The 25677-nt window shown below is 41.7% G+C and overlaps 3 protein-coding genes across 4 annotated transcripts; 1 reads left to right on the top strand and 2 right to left on the bottom strand.

Moving 5' to 3' along the window:
- Positions 1–917: 917 nt before the first annotated feature.
- On the bottom strand, positions 918–3836 carry LOC136446122 (sulfotransferase 2B1-like). Its single transcript, XM_066444412.1, has 6 exons — positions 3651–3836; positions 2947–3167; positions 2509–2659; positions 2218–2312; positions 1454–1610; positions 918–1313 (listed from the first exon to the last, which is right to left on the bottom strand). The coding sequence occupies exons 1-6, from the start codon at positions 3772–3774 to the stop codon at positions 1204–1206; spliced, it is 858 nt and encodes a 285-aa protein (XP_066300509.1). The 5' UTR covers positions 3775–3836; the 3' UTR covers positions 918–1203.
- A 3004-nt stretch (positions 3837–6840) lies between these two features.
- On the bottom strand, positions 6841–10278 carry LOC136446221 (amine sulfotransferase-like). Its single transcript, XM_066444538.1, has 6 exons — positions 10039–10278; positions 9366–9586; positions 8960–9110; positions 8636–8730; positions 7531–7687; positions 6841–7366 (listed from the first exon to the last, which is right to left on the bottom strand). The coding sequence occupies exons 1-6, from the start codon at positions 10262–10264 to the stop codon at positions 7257–7259; spliced, it is 960 nt and encodes a 319-aa protein (XP_066300635.1). The 5' UTR covers positions 10265–10278; the 3' UTR covers positions 6841–7256.
- Positions 10279–16698: 6420 nt separating this feature from the next.
- On the top strand, positions 16699–23528 carry LOC136446114 (monocarboxylate transporter 13-like). 2 transcript variants are annotated; one of them, XM_066444399.1, is made up of 6 exons: positions 16699–16913; positions 18357–18423; positions 19268–19506; positions 20432–20575; positions 21335–22168; positions 22615–23528. In XM_066444399.1, the coding sequence occupies exons 3-6, from the start codon at positions 19275–19277 to the stop codon at positions 22830–22832; spliced, it is 1428 nt and encodes a 475-aa protein (XP_066300496.1). In that variant the 5' UTR covers positions 16699–16913; positions 18357–18423; positions 19268–19274; the 3' UTR covers positions 22833–23528. The 2 variants fall into 2 exon arrangements, with proteins under 2 accessions (XP_066300496.1, XP_066300497.1); XM_066444400.1 differs by lacking the exon at positions 16699–16913 and having other exon boundaries at positions 17719–18423.
- Positions 23529–25677: the final 2149 nt, after the last annotated feature.

Here is a 25677-nt window from a genome sequence, read left to right on the forward strand (position 1 = left end):
CATGAATATATCCATGACCATTTGAATGGATATCATATCAGTGCGACCAATTTCAGCAGCGTCTACTGAGTAGCAGTGCCGCGTATGATTTCTAGCCATTAGCAACCATTGCAATTTCTACAAAGCAACGTGAAAAGAAGTAAAGACAAGAGATGATAGGATGCTAAAAACAGTATCATTGCTTCGAATTGAACGAAAGCCTTTATTCTGCTAGTGTCTCTTTCAAACAGCCACTCCCCACCTGAAATACATCATTCAGCATAATAGTACAACTTATCTGAATCCAGTTCTACCCAGCACCACAAAAATCATGGTAGCAATTAAAACTTATACTGTTCACTGCTCACAAATGAAATGAATAAAATGTTCATCAACAGTTAGTACGGTGTGATTTTATCTATTTGTCTGCATATCTCTTTTAAACTTCATGAAAGGGATAGGTATATCAGATTGACAGTAACTATTTCATGCCAAAAACGGACATTGCTTGATTCAGATCCGTTCCAAATTATTAATTCATATCCCGAATGCCTGAAATAATGTTAAAATAATAATGCAAGCTCTAGGCAAATTCCCTGAGTATAGATGACACATTATAATGGTGATGATAAATTTATTGCAAATCCTTGCCCGAAGGTTAATTTGCCAGAATACTAATAACGAGAACAAATGAAGGAGATTTACGTTATGTCACATGATCACTCTAATATGAATGCTGACTGTAAATCATAACTTGAAGGGTTTGACTTATTTATTTTTTCTGTAGTGTGTTGGTTTTGTGATGTTAAGAAGGAGGTTTTTTTCTTCAATTTTTCCTGTAAACGTGGAAAAAATTCGGATGAAATTCGGTGGCTTTTTGCAGAGCTCATTTCGTTTGTGGTGATCCTAGTACTATACGGGATGGTTTGAAATAGAAGGCATTTTGTCGTCATTTGTATTTGACGTACAGCATTCACAAGTTCTTTTGTGCACAGATGACATATATGTCAGGTGAGAGATTGACTGTGACTTGGAAAAATCACCAAGCCAATTCATCGATCTAAAGGGACATGAATCGAAGTTGAAAAAGTGTGACTGTCTTTTTTTTCAAATGGAATATCCTCAAATTTACAGGCTCCGAACGGGATCTATACCGGCAGAAGTGCCGATTCTGGCAGATGTCTACCTTGACATATATTCTATTCTATACGCACACATATTGTACTACTCAAAATCAAACTCCAGACCAGTCCCATCCAGCCTCAGCTTATGCTTGGCGTCATAAGCTTTCTCTTGCTCCGGCGTGAACATACTTTTCCAGTCTCCAACGACACCTAAAATAAAATAAAACCAATGAAACTCAAATCATTAATGCTAAATGTACCAAAACTATTTTATTGCTACCATAGCATATAATGCAACTATGGAATACGGCGATGCAATGTATGTTTTCTATCACACAGAGTCGACACACCTTTTCTGCAGATGTTTTTTTTCAATGCATCATCTGAATTGCCCCAAGCTGCCTTCAAAGTGTTGAAGGTGCATGACTCGGCGATGTTGTCCACAGCAGCCTCGTCAAGGCTGGTGTCCAGGAAGGCTGCGACATCCCTAACCACATTGCGCAGGTTCTGCTGGAAACAAATTCACTCAGTTATCAGTTGTTTACAATTTGGAAGGCGTCTGATGATACATAGTCACTGGTAAAGTTAGATTGAATGGAAGACAATAAGTTTCTTCCAAAGCTCTAACTTCTAAGACAACAATGGCATTTCTTCATGACTCTATCTTGATTTTCTTTATTGAGAGACAAAATTGTCAACGCTGTCCATCATTAAGTAAGTAGATGACAAATCAGTGCTTTTAAAACCACAGTAGCATAAACAAGATCGATATTTGACAAATATTTTATAACTATGATCTAAATACAATGAAATAGTGTATGATTAAAGTCGACAGATACCAGTTTCCTACCAGCACTCTGGTTTCATTATGTCCTCTTCCTAAACTTTTTACACAAAACTTTTCGAGAACCATGCAAGAAATTATATTGGTCTGGCCTAGACATGTAAGAACCAATTTGTAATCAACAGATAGTTGAGTGGGTTTGTTTGTAATTTTTATGATGTCCACCCTCTTTGCAAAAGGTTGTACATATATGCCCAAGAACCATGTAACCATACTGGTGCGGCCTTGAGAAATATATTGTCAGTATTGCTGGGTATTTTCACGACTCACCTTCTTCATGTCTTCATACTTCAGGAAGAGGAAATGGCGGTCATCCTTCATCTGCCACCAGCCGAGGGCGTGGTCGTAGAAGTCTCCAAACTGGCCTTCAAGACAGAGAAAAAGTACAAGTAGAACTATATAGTTATCTTCAGCAACTTTTATCAATACATGTGATAATATATGCCCATAAGGCTATTTGCTAATTTTATATTTATGTGCCAACAGTGAACATATCAACTTAACACTTAGAAACCGAAGATTTGGTCTTTTCTAACCATCCTACTTGTTGTATTGACTTACATTTTCCGTCCAAAAAGTTGGTTGCATAGGTGTCCCAAGATTCCAGACTTTCCAAGTCACCATTGCCGAACTCTATTTCCATTTTCTGGTTATAGTGGTAAAAGGACAATACCACGTCTTTCGGGTTCCTCATCACTACAATCGCTTTTACCTGGAAACAACGAAAAGTAAGCTTTTGGTACATAATCCTTAGATCGACTTGTTCTAAATATTTAAAAAAGTATTATAAACAACTGTATTGGTCAATAAAACAATACAGTAAGAAGATACTATTGTGGTGGGTTACATTACCTATTGACGATAAAAAAAATAATTAAACTACTGGATTAAGTTGCCGACAGTCAGACTGATGCTGTTAGTGACTTGATTATATGCAGTCATTTATTCAATTTGGAACCATCTAATCTGTATTCAGATGACTAATTTTCATCAACGTACCTTTCCCTTAGGATTGGCGACCATTTTGGGGGCCAGTTGCCGTGGTAGGTGCGTGTGGATTATGCGTGGAGAGGGAGAATCCATTGCAAGCACGTGACGTGGTTTTTCGTCAACCCCTGGCAGCTGTAGTTCGAAACACCACGTGACGTGTTCGTCCAGAGTCGCCATCTTTCCAGCAGCTTTCATGACCTTGCTCACTATTTCCATCATCCAGTTCGTACCTGAAAAAAAACGACACTAACCTGTATGCCAAACGATTAAACCAAAGACAGGATCTGCAAGATAATGATCACAATGCAGCACTCCAGTCAGAAGCTCTGAAGAAGGTGTCTGACAGACACCGAAACGTCAGCAGGTGAGATTACCTGGTTGTGTAAAAAGAAACTCCAAATGTCCTATGTTCTACCAACCTGATGAAATTATTTTCGGGAATGATCACAATGGTTTATGCGTTTTGGAGGATATTGATAAATGCCAGTCTACTTCATGCGTATGCCCTTAAATTCAACCTTTTGAGTTATGCTCGTTGTTTCCATGTGACGTCGCGAATCTTTTGAACGGACCTCGTAAGTAACTACATTTGCTGAGTGAAAAAGGTCGGTTGCCCCTGATCAAACTGACTTTCCGTCAAGGCCCCAAGGCCTTCCCTCTGCGACAAATTCAGACAGTTTAAACAATGCCACTCTACGGGGAACACCTCTCACCTGATTTGGGGTATGTCAGGATGAAAATGTCGTCATCACGGACAGGGTAGTCAGGGATCGCATCCAAGGTTTCCTTAGATATGTCAACAGGAAACAGAATGCCTTTGTACTGGTAATACGCCATGTTGGCCTCCCTCAGCTCGACGACCCTTAGATGACCCTAAAAATGACACATATACAAAACGAGGTCAGGGAAACCTGGTCGACCGGATGGACTGCAAAACGATCTGACTCATTTGCTTCAGGAAAAGCACAAAGTTAGAAATTCCTATGTTATGGCGCCGAAACACTCTACGTTTGAAATGACTGACTACGTAGCTGCAACGTTGGGTCAGAGTACAAGGTCAACACACCGACAGGGTCCGAGTGGTGTGAACTACAGGGTCACACTCGATATACCTCCCTACCGTTGTCAATCGAGCCAAAAAAGCACGGAAATCCCATTGATATTCTTTCATAAGTTTCGGATCAACGCTACAATCATTGCAACAATGCATTGTCAGCTGCTCTTGTAACAAATAATACATAACGTTCACTTACCTCTTGTCAATCTCTCTGGTTGATCATATATCGTACGTGCTTTGCTGGTGTTGGATAAACAGTGTAAATAGCTGACTGGTCAGTACTTCTGGCATTTGGTTGCCGATGACCTCCTGAGTGTGTTCAGAGAGGTGTTCAAGGACGGGGAACTCTCCCCTAGCCAAAAATTCGGCGTTGTGACTCTTCTACCGAAGAAGGGGGACGAACTGGACCCCAAGAATAGAAGACCTATCTCCCTTCTCAACACCGACTACAAGCTACTGACTAAGGCTCTCAACAACCGCCTTCAGTCGGTAGTAGCGTCGGTGTTGCATTCGGACCAGACCTGCGGCGTCCCAGGAAGATCGATCCAGTGAAACCTTCGTTTGATCCGAGATATTGTTGTCTATGCTAACACTAACAACATTGATTGTGCGATTGTCTCACTAGATCGGGCGAAAGCCTTTGATCGCGTTAATATCTCTTTCGAAGGGGGGTTTATCCGTTCGGGATCTTGTCCAAGAAATAACTGCCAACTACATGAAACTGCGGACCATGCCATGTGGTTTTGCAGGGAATTGTTGCTTACATGGACGTGGGTGGAAGTTTTCTGAGGAGGTGGGTCATGTCAGACTTCCGTATCAACAAACAAATGGTCATCTACGGCATCTTGCCTGGAAACAAGGCAAGATAGAAGTCATCCCTTACCACATTGCCGTCACGAGAAAACGTATATGGTCCTCGCGTTGTGAGGCTCTTTTCGACAAGTCCTTTCTGACCCATGTCGAGATAGTGCCATATGTCAAGGAGTGTCTTCGCTCAAGGCTAAATCTCGACTTTATCCGGCTTGGCGAGGCAGCCTTTTTGTCTCTATGGTGTTCTTCAGTACATTGGGCGAAGGTCGTCGGGGGAAAGCTGCGCTTGCGGTTCTAATCCCCGACCTCCCTCTGGTCGCGTTAGTCTATTGTTTTAAACTGTCTTTTATGTCCTTATTTTATTTTGATGTGTCAAGTTGGCAGGAGTGTGTTGGTTGGAGCTCGTGGACGTATAACCTGTCGTGGGTAGCTTGGCACATCCTTTTTCTATCGTCCTTCCTTTTGTCTGAGTGTAAGTTACATTGAAAAGTGAAAAAAAAAGTTGAATAAGTACTTGTTTACCTTGTCTTGTCTTGTCTTGTCTTGTCTTCCTTCTTTGATTATGTTATACCCAAATTAAAAACGGTCTCTCACCCCTGACCTACAAGGCACGTGAGGTTTTCGTCCTTGAGTTATTTCCTTGTGATTGGATGGGCCGACCTCTCTCTCTTTTCAGATAGGGGTTGGATTGCTTACAGCTTACACATTTCGTGGGGCTGAATGGCAAGAGCTCGGATCACTAAACTCATTCGGCGCTAACTCATCATGTGAACTCAAGACGACAACTGCCCCTGGTGCTGCCATACGACTACAAAGTTTGACCCATTTAGGCCCACTCTTTTTTATAAGTGTGGTGTTCTTTAACGAACGTCCTCGAGATGTGGCTGTCCAAAAACACGGTATATAGGCCATGTAACGTTGTCTTCACAACGGAAGCATGAGGCGAGGATCTATCACAGAGTAGCAGTGTTTCACTCCATCACCAACCCACTCAGTCCATTGATTTTCTGAAAAGAATCCAAGAACGAAGACATTTAATACTACGAATGGTCCTGGGTCTAGGCTTTACGTTAATACTGATGATCTTTACGTTAATACCGATGAACAGCTCCGAACTTGTTAAGGGTTTACATTACGAACAGACAGTCAGTGATTTTGATGCCTCAAGTTTACCCGTAATTCCTTACTCTTGAAACAGTTCCCTATCTCATGAGAGCCCTGTCACGGACACAAAATAATTCGGCTGACGAGTCTGCGTGCTCTTAAGGACATTTTCGACAGTAATGCACCAGGTGCTATTTTCAGATTTGTCGAGATCTGCCAATTATTACCGGTCCCTGTCTAACGTGATGATGAGGTGGATTTTCAGGTAAAAATACTCTCGAGTGCTCTGGCCAATTTTAAATTCGGCGATCCTCTGGTGGTGGACCAATAGGGACAAAGCTAGTCGTCTACGTGACAGAGGACTTTCTACGACCTAGACATGCTTGGTATCATGGCTTCGGTCAGCAGTTTTGGTCAGATTCTAATTCCCTCCCTGCGCTCAGTTTTAATGTTGTCATCTTGCTAAAATTTACTTAAGAATGTCCGAAAACAAAATTGATGTGGCCTAATAGCTATGATGTGTTCAAGAAGGTATTCGTGCAAACCCTTTCATAGTCCAGTGACAAAGGTCAATGTTAGGTGAGGTGTTGGCTGAATCATTAGTTGACGCTGTTGAGGAAACACAGTTACAACATACGATTACTGTGTGGTGAGTTCTTCGGCGTTGGTGTAATGGCATACTCGTCGGTATACCCCCTTTTAACCTCATTCTCATGCAGCATGTATTGCAAAGGGGCTACAGAGACGTATCTTAGACTGATAGTATCTATTTCGTTTCAGAACAGACATTCTCTAAATAGCTCACAACTTTCGTGATCATGGAGGTAATAGTTTTGAAATAAGTAGACAACGTTACAGACAATGAGAACTATGATTGTACCATTTAAAGATAATAATGTTGGCCCCAGAGAATGGGTCCGGGATAAATAAAATACCATATGTGATTCGTTTATTGCAAATTCGTGCCCAAATGCTAGTTGCTAGTAATAAGAAAACAAAAACACGAACAAACAATGAGGGACATTATAGCATATCACTACTCCAATTACTCTTACTGGTAACAATTAATCTTAACTTATTGGGACTGACTTATTTTTTTCAAGCAGTGGAAGACAAAGGGTCCCACTTTCCTATAATTTGTAGGTTCTGTGTTTAAAGAGAATAGTTTAATCTATTTTAGTCTGTTGAAGTGCGAAAAATAGGATGAAATTTGATAGCTTCTTTGAAAAGCTCCCATTTTTGCGAACGTGGAAGGGACAATTTGAAACGAAATGTATTTCGTCTTTCACCGTATTTGACGTACAGCATTTACAAGTAATGTGCACTCAGACATGCAGTACAGACTGTACTACTCAAAATCAAACTCCAGACCAGTCCCCCCCAGCTTCAGATTGTGCTTGGCATCAAAGGCTTCCTTTTGTTCCGACGTGAACATGCTTTTCCAGTCGCCAATGACACCTAAAATGAAATAAAATAAAGCAACATTAATGCAAGATATGTGCTATATTAAAAAAAAAAAACATGTACAATCGTCAAAACTATAAAGCATCCTACGGATACCATGGCCGATGATTCAAATATCGAATATGACGGTTAATGTCAAAGGCAGTCAGGCAGCTTACCTTTTCTGCAGATGTGCTTTTTCAATACGTCATCTGAATTGCCCCAAGCTGCCTGCAAAGCGTTGAAGGTGCATGACTCAGCGATGTTGTCAACAGCAGCTTCGTCAAGGCTGGTGTCCAGGAAGGCTGCGACATCGTTGATTACACTGCGCAGGTCCTGTGAGAACAACAAACAAGCAAACAAACAAACTATTAAACAAACAATTAAACAAGCAATTAAAAAAACAATTAAGCAAACAATTAAACAAACAATCAAACTCTTTGTAGAATTATTTAACGATTACACACAACAATAATTTGCTCCTTTTGCGGACCTTCTGAGTAGCCTCTGTGTCATCCTAGTCAGTTCCAATATGAAAGCCATGGAACTTACTAGGGTGACACCCAGGCTAGCTTTTGAGACGCTGTCTGTCTCTTCTTCAACCCGGTAAGTCAGATCTTGTCTTGGAGTTGTCTTGTTACGTGACGCTGACTATCGCGTGATGATGGACAGTTGTATACAGACGTTCCCTGACAAGCTCACTCGACTGTCAGTTAATTACAAATTGAAAGTTTTCTCATTGCACACCACCACAATTCCAGGCTCTCATAGATTTCTATTTACAATTTTAGGATGAGGACATAATGAAAACGAGGGCTGGGAGGAAAACTGGTATCCGACTCTGTTTACTGACTGAAACTGTGTTTACCAAGGTACAGACTTACCCCTCAGAATCTATTTCCATGTTGACATTCAAATCTAAAACTATTCTTTAGAATACAAGCACTAAGTTACAATTGAATTACTGTGGCCATATGCTACGTTATTTCAAACATGAACGTAAGAAATGAGGCAAAAAATTACTTGCAAAAGCTATGACAACAATAGAATTCATCTGATTGGTTATTATCATTATGAAAGAGACATTTAGCACTGTTATCAGTCAGTCAGCAAGCAAATGAATAACAGACAATTAAAATTCACCAGTATTTTGAAACCTCAAATATATCACAACTACGATTTAAATACCACAACGACTTACTCCTGCATGATTCACGCCTTGCTTAAATCAGAGTTTTATTTAGAGGGATTTTAGTAGCATTGCCGGGTATTTTCACGTCTCACCTTCTTCATGTCTTCATACTTCAGGAAGAGGAAATGGTGGTCATCTTTCATCTGCCACCAGCCGAGGGCGTGGTCATAGAAGTCACCATACATGCCTTTAAGTCAGAGAAGAAGTACATGTTTTGCAATACTGGATAGTTATTAAAATCTTTCAGCAACTTTGATTGCATCAATGTGTAATATCTTATGCCCAGTAGGTGATATGGTGTTGTTTTTTTCACTTACAATTATAGAAATGGGCACTAACTGTCAAAATTTGACTTGACCTTTGGAAACCAACTGCTTGTTTAAAACACATTCTCTTTTTCTTTTGTGTTGACTTACCCTTTCCTTCCAGAAAGTCGGTTGCAAAGGCGTCCCAAGATTCTAGGCTTTTCAAAACCTGTCTGCGGCTCATTTTTTCCATTTTCGAATGATATTGATAAAGGGACACTGCCACGTCTCTTGGGTTCCTCATCACTACAATCACTTTCACCTGGAAACAACGAAAACTTGTGATACATAAGACCTAGAAGGGCTTATTACGATTAACATAGTACAATACAATAAGTCTAAAATAATTGTTTTGGAACACATTTCCTGTATCAAACAACTGTATACTGGCAGCCATACAGTTACCAACAGAGTGTTTGACTCTGTTAGCGACTTCATTATATGCAGTTGCTTCATTTATTCAATTTTAATTAAAGCATCTATTATGTATTTATAAGTCTAATTTTAATCGACGTACCTTCCCCTTCGGATTCGCGACCATTTTGGGGGCCAGTTGCCGTGGCAGGTGTGTGTGGATTATGCGTGGGGAGGGCGAATCCATTGCAAGCACGTGACGTGGTTTTTCGTCCATCCCTGGCATCTGTAGTTCGAAGCACCACGTGACGTGTTCGTCAGGAGTCGCCATCTTTCCAGCAGCTTTCATGACCTTGCACACTATTTCCATCATCCAGTTCGTACCTGATAAAGATAACACTGACCTTGATGCCAAACGATTTAATCAAGGGCTTAAATCTATATAAACCTTGATTTGAAAATTGGAATATTCAAATCAAGTTTATCTATCTAACCAGGAATAGATTCCTGATGATTCTATATGATACAGGATGTTGAAGTGTGATTCAAAAGAGAGCAAAAGACACAAAAAAGTGGTAAAAACACTTTTGTTCTATCTAGATAGTAATTTGTTGAGCAATCCCTCAAATATTTGGTCTGTCAGCGGTCGCAGCCGTTAGTGGTAAGAAGGTGTAAGCAATTGACTCCTGGGTCAACGGTTGTCTCTTATTATGCTAAGGGACAACCGTCATCGCCCTAAGGTTGGTTGTTTCTCATCGACAGAGTACAACAGTACAAAAGTATACAGTACAAAAAAAATCGTGTTAAGAATGGCACACCACTACCATACCTCTTACCTGATTTTGGGTATGTCAGGATGAAAATGTCGTCATCACGAACAGGGTAGTCAGGAATCGCATCCAAGGTTTCCTTAGAAATTGTTCCAGGGAACAGAATGCCTTTGTATCGGTAATACGACATGTTGGCAGTTCGACGACCCTTGAGGACCTTCAAAATGACGTATATACAAAGTGGCGTTTGGAAAACTGTTATTAAGTTGATATTATCTACCATTAACAACATTGTATAGCCTAGAACCTTCCTGTAGTTTGTACTAGACATTGCATAGCCTAGAACCTTTTTGTAGTTTGTACTAGATTGAGTGTACACGTAGCCAGTAGTATTTTGCCTTACATTGCACCTGTTACAATCGTTGTGCAATAAACTTTGACTTGACTTGACTTTTCCACTTGCTTTGGGTCAAAAGCTGATTTTGATTTCTGGCAATCATTCCATTGAAGCCCATACATAAGAATTGTGCCCTAAGAAGAATGGGATGATGTTAGGAAATATAGGGCCGATCTTTAAAACAATGTTTGTAGCGATTGTGCGAATAGTAGTTCTTCAATATTCTGCATTAGCAACTTAATTCTTCTATTGCTTTGACCAAAACTTTGACCTGAATGCCCAACATCATGCATCACATCCCATGGCTCTGCATGAAGGGCCCCTACTCAGTGGTTCATTTGTTTGTTCATCTCAGATGAAATTTGACAAATTTGGTTCATTTTGAATTCATAGAGATATGGTCTTTAAAAAAATAGCACCCACTTTGGGGTTGAATCCCTCCTCCCCTCAACGTCATTTTGCAATAGATTATTAGAAATGTGAACTCAATCTTGGACCCTTGTAACACTTTTTCCCGTGCACTACCACGGGTAGTGTACATTGATGCTGACATGTTCTATTTCTAAATAGGGTGAACTGATTCTTAATTTCGTTATGCTATGACTGGGTATTGGGATAGTCTTTGCAATGGACATGGGAAAGAAGTAAGAAAGCAATTCAGATGAGGTGAGGTGCTGGATGTTCTCCATGGAAGTACGAGAGCAGTGAAGCCAAAACAGTGGCATGTCCCATGCTTTCCCAGGTTAGTTGGTTCTAGTTTAATACATGAAATAAATAAGTTTTTTGCATACATCAATATAGCATAACCGTCGCTATGCTGTTGTACGATGTTGGTATAAGAATGAATATTCCCGAAATTCATAGGACAAATTTTGATTAGTCTTTATTTACGATTGTTCCAAGCTTTCCGTATCAATGGTTTTCATAGATACAAATCTCCCAATGCTCAGGAAATAAAAATTAACGCACTAGTAATGATTTGATGATACTTTCTTCTAAGTTTGATGTTATTTAGACAAATACTAGTACTAAACATGTTACTAGTTTCCAATGCAGGTCCACGGGGGAAAGAAATCTGTGTAAACGGAGGGAGGAATCATTGGACTAAACTGAAAGACAGGGAAGGCATATGACAAGTATCACATTTTACTTCTGTAATTTTACCTATCTGTTCAGGCTTTCTTTTGAATTCGGATCTTGATGAAATATTTTTGCATCCATCGTACTTCAAAGCGTTAAGACAGCCCTGAAGTCAGAACGGATTTGACACCAGCGCGGGGGCGAATATCCCAGAGTCCTACATGTGGGTTTTTGATACGCGTGAGAAATTGTATGTAATGTTGCAATCGTAACACGTTAGAACCCCTGCCCATCTGCCACGTCACACGAATAGCAACATGTCGTTATGAAACCTTAAATGTTTACCGACATCGTTTTCAAGTCCGTTAATTCGAGACTCCGAGGGGGTTGCAAATGATATAGACCAAAGTGCACAGAACAGCGTTAGGCGGTCGCGGTATACCGGTAGGACTTGCAATAGTTTGTGTTTATGTTGTGGTACATAGCAAAGTCCCACGAGATTACCACAGGGTTACAGGGTGTGACGCAGCAGAAAATAAACGACAGAGAAACGGCCGAAAAAAAAGTTCTTAAAAAAGTGGATTTCCAGTCCGAATATTTCGAATTTCTTGAACTTGCATTTTATCCAGTGTTCAGAAAACGTACCGTTTCAGATAGAACTCGTCTCGTCAAACAGTCTTAACCAAAATGTTGTGAAATGGGAATGTGACGTTATATAATTTGACGTTAACAATATGCTGATCATTTCAATCACCAAACAACGTAAAATGAAAACAGTGTGTCTGGCACACAGACAGGAGAAATTCCCTTTTCTAAGATTTTAATGACAGTCATTGTTTAGCATTGAATTTCCTTTAGCATTTTGGCAAAAAGAAATGAAATTCGAATCGGCCAACATGCTTTTGTTTCTAAACGAGAAGTCTAGACATAGAATGCGAAGATACGGACGATTAGGGGCTCACAGATAGATATTCTTACTCAATAAAACTCCATACCTGTTTGTGAGACGTTTGCTGTGCGGGAACCGAAGATATGTCAGTCAGTAAAAACGAAGATACGTATGGGGAGGTGTCGTTATGTTTGGTAAGGAACTAGTTTCAATTGTAACGTTAAGTCCACGTGGGAAAGAAATCTGTGTGGGGTAAACTACAAGCGGAAGGGAAGGGTGGGGGGTTTTCATATGGCAAGTTTTCAGTTTTGCTGCTGTGATTTTACATATCTGTTAAGGTTTTTATTTTAGTCTCTTATCCATTTTTACAACAGAATTGATAGTTCATAACTGTCGACATATTTGGCACATTCATTATGTCCTAAAGCAAAGTAACGAGATTCTTCACAATTTTCTAAGTTCTGTCACAATATCTTCTTACTGTTTTTATAGTCCACATCATAAGTCGGAACTATCCCTGATCTCGACCATTTTCCTACCTTTGAAGAATCTAAACTCATCATGATAGAAATTCACAAATCGACAGAAAAGACCTTGGAGAACAACTTATTTCCGAGTTGCACGATGCGAATAAACACTGGAGTACTCTGTATTGATACACGCCGATACTTGAACATTCTTGTTTTCTCTATATAGAAGTGCGTGGTTAGGGGAGGGGTCTCAGATGTGTCATCAGAAATGGGGCGCGACTTACTGAAATCCAGAAGCAAAATTGCTGAGATTCTGTGTTTTAATCGTATATCGTAGGCCAAAAAAATTGGTATTTTCATAATCGACAAGTCGTTAATTCAATCACTTATTTTTCCAAAATGCAAAAATAAAGCGTTAAAAAACAACCGTCCGCTGTTACAAAATGCGAACAAAATGTACATCTAACCATTCCCACGACACTCTAAACCGTATTTGGTGATCGTCACGAGATCAAATCATGGCCTGCTTTGTTTTTGTTCCCAACGCGCGGCCTTTTTTGTACAAAAAAACGTTAAAAACCGGGACTCAAAGAGCATAAGAAAGTGGTGCTAGATAGTTTCATCGCGAGACCTATGCGAATTGCATGATAGTTTACCTAAATCGTCAAAATGTTATCAAATCTTTCCTACCAGTTGCACTGAGTGAGTCTGGTGATCAATCTAACTATAACAGTACCACAGCCAAACTGCCTTCAAAATACTCACTGTCATATACAACGGATATCCTACAAAGGTGGTCAATCCAAATGGAAATCACAGTTTTCCGATCAAACTAAAGACATCATCCAATCCACCAAAGATTTCGAATTGCCTTAGACATCAACGGTACAAAAAGCATGCAGTAAGGCGACATGATGCATAAACGTTTGCCTCTTGGCTAATACTCTGGCAACAATAGGAAATATTGAGTACACAACGTTTAGTCCTCACCTGAGAGTTTACTTAGATGTCGAGCTATCTTCCTCGAAGAACAAAGGTCGAAAGAGACCGTGTGAACTGCGCTTCAAAGGTTACTATACCTGCGCGAGGGGTGGATCCTTCTCAGGTTTTGCCCACTCCGTTAGAGGGGTGGTATTGTGTGTTCTGTGCTTTGTATAGGATATTGTGTCTTTCTCGACAAATATATAGATAAACCTTTCATGTCATAACCAATCCTTGCCCATCAAGTAAGCATTTGGACTGGTGGAAGAATTATGTAACTCTGTATTTGGACCTTTAACAGACTAGAAGTATCCCTGACAATAAGAATGGGTTCGTCCTCTAACCGGATATGCTTCCTTCACAGCAAGTGCAAATATTGCAATTTTAATAGAAAGAGAGAATGACACATATCGTACTCTACAACAGAATTAATAGTTCATAACTGTCGACAGATTTGGCACATTCATTATGTCCTAAAGCAAAGTAACGAGCTTCTTCACAATTGTCTAAGTTCTGTCACAATATCTTCTTACTGTTTTTATAGTCCACATCATAAGTCGGAACCGTCCCTGATCTCGACCATTTTCCTACCTTTGAAGAATCTTAACTCATCATGATAGAAATTCACGTGCACAAATCGAAAGAAAAGACCTTGGAGAACAACTTATTTCCGAGTTGCACGATGCGAATAAACACTGGAGTACTCTGTATTGATACACGACGATACTTGAACATTCATGTTTTCTCTATATAGACGTGCGTGGTTAGGGGAGGGGTCTGAGATGTGTCATCATGTCTCCACTCGTCTATATCCGGGACCTCCTCGGAGGTCCCTGGAAGAGTCTATCTATACAACAGGGGGGTGAGTCCAATATGGTCTCTTACACTACCAGTTGCACTGAGTGAGTCTGGCGATCAATCTCACTATAACAGTACCACAGCTTAACTGCCTTCAAAATGATCACTGTTAAATACAACGGATATCCTACAAAGGTAGTTAATCCAGATGGAAATCACAGTTTTCCGATCAAACTAAAGACATCATCAAAGTCACCAAAGATATCGAATTGTTTTAGACATTGACGGTACAAAAAGCAGTAAGGCAACACGATAAACTAGTGTGTTGACATACGTTATAACTGGTCATGAAAACTTGATGTATGTTGATATTATATGGGCCACAAAGGTTGGAAATTGCAGTGCTGTAAGTTGAAAGTGATGATGAAATGGCACAGTCAATATATATGAATAGAATAAATCTTTATTCCATATCATACACATTTCGAAAGACATAGTATATGTGACTTATCAATACCTAGCAGTGGTGCAATTTTGGTGCAGTGTACTCTCCAGGCAGAGGAATGGGTCCGGCTGGTTTTTGACGTGTTTTTAGGTGTTTTTGTCGGGCATTCTATTTTGTCCCCTTCTCGTTATGTCGCCAACCGTGTGTTGGACAGAAATGTCTAAACTAAACACGTTAAAAACCAGCCGGACCCACTCCTCTGCTTGGAGAGTAGTGCCCCATCTGATGTTTATATGACCTTTTGCAAGGCCATCTGTTTATATGACCTGTTTACGGGGATACTGTCACATGTTTGAGAGTTCCATTATGAAATGCAGTGGATTTACACAATTTCCTTACTAATAATGCAGATTAGGTCCTGATTTGCATAATTAGTCTTTGATTATGTAAAGCACCGTCTGAGCTCTCTACATACCAAACATCACGACGATCTGTCGACCCCTTCTCAAGTTATACATGTCCTTAGGTCAAAACAAAAAAAGCCACTGCAGTTCCAAACAAGCCGTTAGGGGACCCAAACTTACACAACTTACTTCCTGTGGCATGAACTATCTACCAAACAAAAATCATGACCATAGCACTTGCAGAAAATATGCCCTCAAATTTTGAAGCTACGCTGCAGTACCTTAGGTACCCGCTAGAAGGTCCATTATCGAACTTGACCTTTTTTTGTAAACCCTACCCAGCCACATAATATCATACAGAACCATCAACAGCTTCTCGAGTTATCTTGGCGACATACAAACACAAAAACATACACAGCTCGCTGCATAATGGTAGGAAAGCGCCAGGTAAACCATTTTCGAACTTGGCCTCCGTTCCCACAACCGCTACGCACCTACAAAAAATCATGAAGATGCATGAAAGTTTCCGTCACTTTTTTGCCTACATGCAAACACACAATCATGCAAATTCCGCTGCAGTACTGTTGAAAAACGCCAGGTAAATGATTTTTGAACTTGACCTTCCTTTGCACAACCACTACACACCTACTAAAATCATGAAGATTCATCAAAGGTTTCTCGAGTAATGATCTTGACATACATACAGACCCACCCTGCAGCTGGCGTAACCGAAAACATAATCTTCTCGGCGAAGATAAAAACCCAACAGATCTCGAGAGGCAGGTTTATGTCTTGGTGCACTCAGTGTTAGGGGGTGAATTCAGTCAAATTCGAGTTTTTCTCCCTGCCCTCTGCTTTTATGTTGTCCTCTTGAATGTTAACCTTGAAATGTCCAACAACCAAGAAAGCTTAAGTAAATTGGTGAGGCATAATAAATACGATTTTCCCAGAAGGTATCTTGAAAACCCCTCCATACCCCTGTTTAATATCAGGGTAGGTGTTGCTTGAAGTATTTATCAAAGGTCACTTTTAAGCTAGCACATTTCCGTATACCATCAAGGCTGGGAACCATGCTACCAAAAGTATATTACGATCGTTTTTGTGATAAAAAATATACCTCCTGTAAAGTCCTCCAGTAAGACCTTTTTTTTCAGAACGCCGCGCATGAAAAAAATGATCAGAGCGCGTGTACACTGCAATGCACTTACACATCGCTAGAGACGAGAGCCAACGAATTCATTTATATTCATCACCGTCACCCAGAGTCGAACGCCATGATGATGATGATGGCAATTGCTACAGCTAGTACAGGTGCGGTCATATGACTGAATGGTTTTGATCCACTCACACGATGAGGGACACTTTCTCTTTTCCGTATGAGTGTTGGGTTCTTTAACGTGCTCTAGGTGCGGCTCTCCTCAACCACCGGACATCGACCAATTGACGTCCTATACCAGTGACGTACGACCATTTCACAGTATGTATTACAAGTCGTTTGCTTTGCAAGAGCTTTGTTTTCAGTGTTGCTTATATGCACTGCTGTGGTTGGATTCTAAATCCTTAGGGAATTACATGATTATTTTATACGGACGACGGAGAAAAAGAGGACTCATACCGATCAATGAATTTTAACGATTTTCGGCGCTTCATTGTACCTAGTACCATGGAAATAGGTGAACCACACTACAGCTAACTGGAACCAGCATTTATTTCTAGATTTCAATCACATGTTTTGGTACATATCGGATCACCTGCTGTGTCCTTTTACCGATTCCCAAGTGGTTAATCAGGTTGTACAGTAAACGTTATATAGGCTACCGTATAATTGTCGTGTGCCAAGGGACCTCCGCGGCCGGTCAAGTAATAGTTAAAGGATGGGCGGGGCGAGTTTATGTGGATTTGGTACAGCCCCGCACCCCCCTCGGATTTTATTGGCAGCCCTCGGGCGGACCTCCGGTAAAAATAAGCTTAATTGTGGGTGTTGCATTCAAACAGATTCAACCAATGTAGTTAAAGTAGGTCAGAGTAATTACGCAAATCATCATAGTGGATTTTAGAATTAAATGGCATCGCACTATCAATTAGCCAATGAATATTATGGTGCCTCATTTGCTACGATCGTACATTCATTGGCCGTGCACCCGGGCTGCATATGTGCAAGGAGGTTATATAGGTCTATATGACCTCATTGATACGTGAGGTAGTCTTGGGGGAAAAACGCGCCACAGTCTGTTGTTTTCTTTTGATGATGGCCGCTGTGTTTGACATGATTCACTTGAAAGCTTGTCTATAGCCTTTAAACTGATATCCCATTTATAAAGATAACGCTTTATGCTGGATGTAAATAAGTCTGTGATTTCAATTCGAGAGTTTCTTGTAATACATAATCGCCGGTGAAATTAACACTTCCAAAAGATGGACCCCGAAGCTTACGCTGTTCGAACAGGGGTCACCGGTGTTCATGTACTGGAGGTCAAAGGTTTGGATAGTAGCGTTGACAAAGTCCAACCTACCGGGAATGTACCATTATTTCAACAGGGGTACCATAAAACAAACCGTGATGGTCGGATCAAGGTGATCCATAGATACGCAAGCTTGCAAAAAACTTTAAAGTACTTTCATTCATCAAAGAATGTAAATATATATCGCAGAACGTCCATTTTGTAAATTGGTACACGAATTTTTAATTCAGAGGTGGCTCGTTATGTAGATGGCCCGAAGTAAAAATAAAATAAAACAAAACAACAACAAAAGTCTCAGCAAATGGACCTTTAACAAAACGAATCAAAGAAGGGCTTACAAACGAAATAGAACTTAAATAGAAAAGGCCAAAAATACGCATGGTATTGAGACAATTTTCAGACATGTTTACACGTACCACCCCTATGATTCTTTTTGGTCCGTCCCATGTGCTGTGCAGGTGCATCATGAGAAGATGACCTTTGCCTTCAGTTTTGCCGAAGTTCAAAAAGACCTGACGATAACAAGTAAGTTGATGTCCCTACTGATTTTGTTAAAGCTACAACGGATTTAAAGGTCAGAAATAAGATGTATAGATTTCCCTAAAGCTGACCTCTAGCTTTATCTACTTTCACACTCAACATTTGTATAAGCCTAGTAATGTCAATCTTTAGGTAGTAAATATGTCTAATGTCAGCAGGAACTTGTGGCGTTAAGTTTTTCCTTAACTTAGAAAAACAGCGCTACACACTTTTCATATCATTCAAAAGTAACATACGGAAGTGACTAATTCTCAGTGTGCAATTTTAAAACGTTTCTGAACTCAGATGAAACGTACAAAACTTTCGTCCTCAGCAGTTTGGCATGTGGCAATATTTGTTCAATGTAAACACTTGAGAATTCTGGGGAGGGATATTTACATCACGCAAAGAACAGACCATTCTTCTATGCCTCTCTGCGTCAACTTGGCTGATATATTACGTTAGAACAGTATTCCTTTGATCGGTGAAATTTGCCATTGCATGAGCAAATAGTTTCATCAGGTTAGTAAATTATTGGTTAACAGTGTACACAACACTACCAATTTGTTTTCACCTGCCGACGTTTTAATGAAGCGTCTGCCACCTTCGATAGGGCAAGACACCTAGCTGCAGTATACGTACAAAGTAGAACAGGTCAGTATTACCCTAAGAAATGTAGCAGACAGGCACCGAAAGGTTGGCATGCGAAATACATTGGTTACGTACAAAGAATTTTGTCAACGTATTACATGTTGTCATTGCATTGCTATGCATTACCAAAATGTGTGTTGCCATGCGCTATGAATACGGGTGGAGCATTTTGTTGAGAAAAAAACGTACATATGTCTAGGACATCCATGAAGACAATGGCTGTGGGGAAACGCACGAACCGGGACCCCGTGGACCCTCCTGACGGCGGCTGGGGGTGGGCCGTGGTTCTGGCCGGCTTCATGGTCCTGGCCTGCACGTTCGGCGTCATCAGATCTCTCGGCGTTTTCTTCCTGCCGTGGAGGGAGCAGTTCCCTGAGGCCACCGCTGGAGAAATTGCTTTGGTGCAGTCTATCTTGTCTGCAATGACGAGTTTGGCAGGTAAGGGTGATGCTGAGATTTGTTTTGTATGTGTGTTCATGTTTTAGTGTGTCATCGCCGCACGCCCCCTCTCACTGGACCCGCGACACGCTGGCGGTGTCGCTGCGTCCTAAACTGGATTTGTGTTAATGACTTTATAATGGGAATATCATTCAAAACGTACAAGTATGACCAAAATGACAAGACACACAAAGCTTAAAAAGATTATTTTTTCGTCGATGAAATTTGTTGAGTGTCTTGTCAATTCGGTCGGCCGCAACGACGCCGCCAGCGTGCCGCGGGTCCAGTTAGAGTGGGTCTCAAGGATTAGCGATCACCCACTGCAAATTGAAGCTGGTAGATATAATCAAACTATGTACATAGCCCTTTGTTGGGCATGAATATTCAGCCCTTTGTTGGGCATGAATATGCAATAAACGTTATTGTTAAAGGTGGGGACGGATAGCCACAATCCTTAATCTTGGGAATAGCTTGACAGGATTATAGATGGGTATCGAGTAGATCACAGATTATGCACGACGTCTAAACCCACTCTTACACATTCAATGCCTTATTCCGACGTGCTTCAAAATACCTACCAACAAAGGTATGCGTTAGGCTGGGAGCAGTCCCCAACCGAGTCACAATCCATTCTAGACCTCCTGTCATGGCGACCTACTGACAACTACAGCCGACCTTGTTCCCAACCGAAACCCAACCATAGTTGGTTTGGAAGGATAAACATCCAGGCTATAAGATACGTCAAATGAAAGATACTCAAGCAACTGGATACAAATTATTTCTTCAAAATTGAATCAAGTTTCTTGAGTAAGTGTTATTCGGTGATGCCAATATGCTTTTGGATACTGCACGACTAGGGTATATGTATTGGTGTCGGTATCGGTATGCATGATTGTTAATACATGTACATGTTGCACGTATTTAGCTCCAGTGGCAAGTGCCCTCGGCCGGAGGTTCGGGTTCCGGCCCGTCATCATGGCAGGAGGTGTGATCGCAGCCGGAGGGTTTTCTCTCAGCTGGTTCACAACTCAACTTTTCCATCTCTACATCACCATCGGCTGCATCGCAGGTAAGTCTCTAGAGGACTTTCATCGACATACACAAGGGCCGTGTGGCGTAGCGGGAGAGTGTTCGGCCCGAAACCCAGTGGTCCCGGGTTCGAATCTCCGAAGCCTCCGATGTTGTGCCCGACCTGCCTGACTTCACCCAGGTGTAGAAATGGGCTGTTGTTCCTTGTATGTGGCACGGTTAGAAATACGTTTGATAAAACTTGAGGGTAGTGCCACATTTTAAGATGTTGTGCCCTTGGGAACATCACTTAACACGATTAAAAAACAGCAACATCAGGGCCTTGTGGTTAGGGCTGTTGACATAGAACTGATTTCTGTCCGGGCTATGATACATACACACAGACATGCATTGTCCCTGAAATTTTGCCCCTTTAAAACGTTAAATATGTTTCCTTGAAGAATTCTGTTTGTCACCCTCCTCCTCTTCAGGAGCTGTAAGAAAGTGCAACCATTATTATGAGAAATAAACTGTTCTCCACTTTTAAAAAAATCACTCACCGGAATTTTCAACTGAATCACTCGGTCTTCATCAGCTATTTGACCTAAGTGCTGTAGACACGTGATTACGCACGTGTGACGTCAACACTGGGTCAAAGGTCGTCGGAAGTCGGTACCATCCCCCGGCTCAGTTGAGATAAGGTTATCGACTTCCGACAACCTTTGACCCAGTGTTGACGCTACCAACTCAGATGAAAAATTGTAAATATTGTTCTTTTGATTTTTGTGAGTATGTTGTATGTTTTCCTATTGTCTACTAGGGTTTGGCAGCTCCCTGTGTGTGACAAACGTGGCCACGAGTGTCGGAAGATACTTCACAACAAAGAGACTCCGCGCAAACAGCCTGATAACGCTGGGATCCGGGGTCGGCTCTCTAGCTTTCCCGCCTCTCTGTCAATTTTTGTTGGATGAATACGGAACGAGAGGGGCATCTGTGATAGTCGGGGGTATTGTACTTAACATGGCAGCTTTTGGAGCTCTGGTGCGGCCAATATTCATCGCGACTGATGTCAAAGCCGATCAAGCCTTACTAACCCACGATCAAGAGCAGGTGCAGGACTCTGTAAACGACGTCAGCGTAAAAATAAAAGGCAGTAACACATGCCAACCGAAACGATTTTTCTCCACTGTGGATTGTACACTCTTTCAAAATACTTCATTTGTGTTTTACCTAGTATCAATAGGTATGGTATCGTCCAGTTATTTGGTCAGTAACATTTATTTAGCGCCTCGTGCAAAATCATTTGGTGTTGAGGACTACCAGGCAGCTTCTCTTCTGTCTATTATGGGCATAACCACAATCAGTGGTCGAGTTCTTGTCGGAGTCCTGTCCAAGTGGAAAAAGATTCACCCTCTCGATCAATACGCAACTGTTGCTACACTACTCGGCTTGACAATGCTGTTTATGCCACTGGCCACGTCTTACGGTTCCATGGCTACCTACAGTGTCGTCTTCGGACTGTTTTCCGGCGCCATCATTCCTCTGATGCTCACGGCAACGGCAGAGCTTGTGGTGGCTAACAGACTACCCAGTGCCTTTGGGATCACCATGTTTCTACAGGGGGCGGGCGGTCTTGTGGGCCCACCGGTATCAGGTATTACTAAGTTTATAATGCATGTCTCCCCGAATTCCCATCGACTTTAGCTGCATTGCAATTGGTTTAGAATACGGCGTTTCTAAAATCTACATCCAAGCGTGTTTAGTCCCTCTCACTGGACTCGTGACACGCTGGCGGCGTCGCTGCGGCCGATCAAGTTAACAAATCTAAAGCACTCAACGAATTTTATCGACAAAAAACGAATCTTTTTAAGCTTTGTGTGCGTTTTGAATGATATTCCCATTATAAAGTCAAGGGTAACAAATCCAGTTTAGGACGCAGCGACGCCAGCGTGCCGCGAGTCCAGTGAAAGGGGAACTTTACTGAAACTACTTCCCAAAAAGTTCAATGTGTAAACCATAGAAAGCTATATCTTCCCACTAACCTATAAATATTGGTGAACGTACTTTATGAACCCGATCTCTTGCCTTGTTTTTCCTCAGGAGCGCTACGTGACGCCACGGGAAGCTTTGATGCAACGTTTCTATTTGGCGGCGCATGCGCCGCAGTTGGAGGACTGGTTCCATTCCTTCTGCACATGCGCGTGTTTTCTAAGCACAAGACACGGTCTGCTATGGACACGTCATCATCTAATCATAGCAGCGAGAAGGGGATACAGGAATCCTATGTTTATGTAATCATAAGGGAAACGTCACTGTGATGTCGTCATCTTTTTACATCAATGAAAAGTTATCGGTTTATTGCGCAGTCGTAGTAAAGCCACAAACAACTGACAATACAGTATGCGTATGTTCAATTAGCATGGGGAGTCATATAGCTCGTTCCTACTAGTAAAACAGAATATTGATCTGCTAATGTTATAAGGCTAGGATCTCAACCATGCATGTTAGATTTAGAAATAGCCCGGTGCCATCTTTGTTACGGCTCCTGAATGCTAGGAAATGAACTAGATCGAATTGTCTATATGATAAGCAAACGTATACGAAATAGACTAACTTAATACCGATGCTTTGAAATTGTTTTAATACCATAGTAAATAATTCAAAATGATTTGTGTAATGTCTTGATGGTGCAATATGTACAGAGGGCACAATTCAGCCTTTGGCTGCAAAGCCTTTTTTATGATTAAACACCATTTGATAGATTGCATGCCCGGTAGGCAACAATAACACAACACCTAAGTCGAACTCTGTAATCTCCAATTTACCGGGGTAAGACAGAATCCAATTGGCCTAAACACTATCCAACTGTAGCCTCCTTTGCAGGCTTCCTGGTCAGCACCTGCCTTTATTTTTCAGGGGAGCGCTGTTTGGCGATTTTCAACATATTACGATTTCTCCAGCAAAAGAGCCTGGCCACAATATATATTGACAATCGGGAATCAGCCCCCCCCCCCCCAATAAACGCAGGGGCCTCCAGGAAGTCTGCAAGGAGGTTAACTTTGCCCCTGTAAATTTGCTTACAGATTAGAATTCTCGGCCTCCTTGGCTGCCATTCATCACCGGACAACGCACACTACTGGGGCATGAAGGTCACTTCTGTTGATTTGTTCAAGTTCAGAGTGCTACGTGACCATAGCATGTGCAAATAGACTCTACAAGAGTGCTCTTACAACGTGGTACTTTACTTGGGTGCAATGTCAACAGCTTGCTTGCAGCGTCGTATCGGGTTGCATCGGCTGAACAAAATGTGTTTTAATACCCCAGTTTAAATGTTTCCATAATTTTCGATATATAGATAGCACAGTTAAATTCATTATCATTATGCAATCAGATGAACAATATATCAAGTTTCTTCTGTCACATTGAACATTCGTATCGTCTAGTTGTATCTAAATGGTCCAGATATATGGCATTCAAGGCTATGGCGCATTTGTATGCGCTTGTTTATTCTAGACCAGAGTGTTGTGTAAACACTAGGGCAGAGCCCTTAGAATCTGTAAGATTTACAAGTAAACATCACGTACAGTTGTGGCATGATGATGGCGTCTTAGAATGTGTTGCCATTTCTATAAATAAATGGTTCAACATAGACACAGCCAGGACATCCATGAAGAATATAGCCTGGTCCCAGTCTCTAGGGGTCGGCTTAGGGGTGTTTTACCGGGCCCAGTCTGCTTACGATTCAGCCGTTTCTGTCAGCCTTTCTACTTAGCTGCCGTATAGAATTTCGCAGCCTTTTTACCTTAGCTGCCATAGACAGTTTCCCCACCGCCCTGTAATTCAATCCAGGGCCGTAAACACACCCCGAGCGGACTAAGCTGTCTGCGCGGGCGGGGATCCCTCCCAGCGCCATAGAGATATCGGGAAGCCCCCAATGGTATGGTTTCCATGCTATAAAGACTATGGCTGTGGGGAAACGCACGAACCGGGACCCCGTGGACCCTCCTGACGGCGGCTGGGGGTGGGCCGTGGTGCTGGCCGGCTTCATGGTCCTGGCCTGCACGTTCGGCGTCATCAGATCTCTCGGCGTTTTCTTCGTGCCGTGGAGGGAACAGTTCCCTGAGGCCACCGCTGGTAAAATTGCGTTGGTGCAGTCACTGTTGACGGGCATAACAAGCTTGGCAGGTAAGAATGATGCTGACAGTCACAGTCATGTCTTGCAGTAGTAGGCCTGCAAATGACACGGGCAATGGGTAGATGATTACTACGTAATCAATAATGTCAAGTAGTTAGTAAGGGAATGGAGTTTGCAAGAAAAAGGTCTCATTCTGACATATAATATATGTGTGTGCGTGTGGGCGTGTCTGTGTGTGTGTGTCTGTGCGTGTGGTTGTGTGTGTCTGTGTGTGTGTGCGCGCGTGTGTGTGGTATACGCGCATATACTGTCATGTGTCAGTCTGAGTCCTTCCTCTCTCTCTCTCTCTCTCCCAACCTCTCTCTCTCTCCCACCCTCTCTCTCTCTCCCTCTCTCTCTCTTTCTCTCTCTCTCTCTCTCTCTCTTCCTCTCTCTCTCTCTCTCTCTCTTCCTCTCTCTCTCTCTCTCTCTCTCTCTCTCTCTCTCTCTCTCTCTCTCTCTCTCTCTCTCTCTCTCGGAATGCGTGCTTCGTTCTAGTCGCTTCGATATTTGTAGTGTTGGCACACAACATGTCATAGATATCTCCGCCACTGATCACCTCACCGAGAATATATAGTGAGTCTAGTGACATATCATTCAACACGCAATTCATGTGAAAGACATGTTTAGCTCCAGTGGCAAGTGCCCTTGGCCGGAGGTTCGGGTTCCGGCCCGTCATCATGGCAGGAGGTGTGATCGCAGCCGGAGGGTTTTCTCTCAGCTGGTTCACAACTCAACTTTTCCATCTCTACATCACCATCGGCTGCATTGCAGGTGAGCTATTTATAGGATAATGGCAAGTTGTATCGACAGCATGAGCGATTTGGGCTGTTTTTCTGTTACAGATCGTAGCGTACGTCATCGTACGTCAACAAACTGTTTTTTAACCATTAAAGGACGGGATAAAATTTCACGTGCATACAGGAATCGCAACCTTTGTTGTTCCCTATACATGAAGTTGCTATATAAATGTATCCTATCTCTTTATT

This window comes from Branchiostoma lanceolatum, chromosome 12 (genome assembly GCF_035083965.1).
Source record: "Branchiostoma lanceolatum isolate klBraLanc5 chromosome 12, klBraLanc5.hap2, whole genome shotgun sequence".
NCBI classification, from domain to species: Eukaryota; Metazoa; Chordata; class Leptocardii; order Amphioxiformes; family Branchiostomatidae; genus Branchiostoma; species Branchiostoma lanceolatum.

Bases quoted from the DNA above. Each gene is read 5' to 3' on its own strand.
- LOC136446122 (XM_066444412.1), bottom strand. From the start codon at position 3,774: ATGGCGTATTACCAGTACAAAGGCATTCTGTTTCCTGTTGACATATCT. The intron at 3,168-3,650 runs GTGAGAGGTGTT...GTTTTTTTTCAG, and splicing joins CCTGACATACCCCAAATCAG to GTACGAACTGGATGATGGAA. The intron at 2,313-2,508 runs GTAAGTCAATAC...TCTGTCTTGAAG, and splicing joins CAACTTTTTGGACGGAAAAT to GCCAGTTTGGAGACTTCTAC.
- LOC136446221 (XM_066444538.1), bottom strand. From the start codon at position 10,264: ATGTTGTTAATGGTAGATAATATCAACTTAATAACAGTTTTCCAAACG. The intron at 9,587-10,038 runs GTAAGAGGTATG...TATCTTTATCAG, and splicing joins CCTGACATACCCAAAATCAG to GTACGAACTGGATGATGGAA. The intron at 8,731-8,959 runs GTAAGTCAACAC...TCTGACTTAAAG, and splicing joins CGACTTTCTGGAAGGAAAGG to GCATGTATGGTGACTTCTAT.
- LOC136446114 (XM_066444399.1), top strand. From the start codon at position 19,275: ATGAAGACAATGGCTGTGGGGAAACGCACGAACCGGGACCCCGTGGAC. The intron at 19,507-20,431 runs GTAAGGGTGATG...GCACGTATTTAG, and splicing joins TGCAATGACGAGTTTGGCAG to CTCCAGTGGCAAGTGCCCTC. The intron at 22,169-22,614 runs GTATTACTAAGT...GTTTTTCCTCAG, and splicing joins TGTGGGCCCACCGGTATCAG to GAGCGCTACGTGACGCCACG.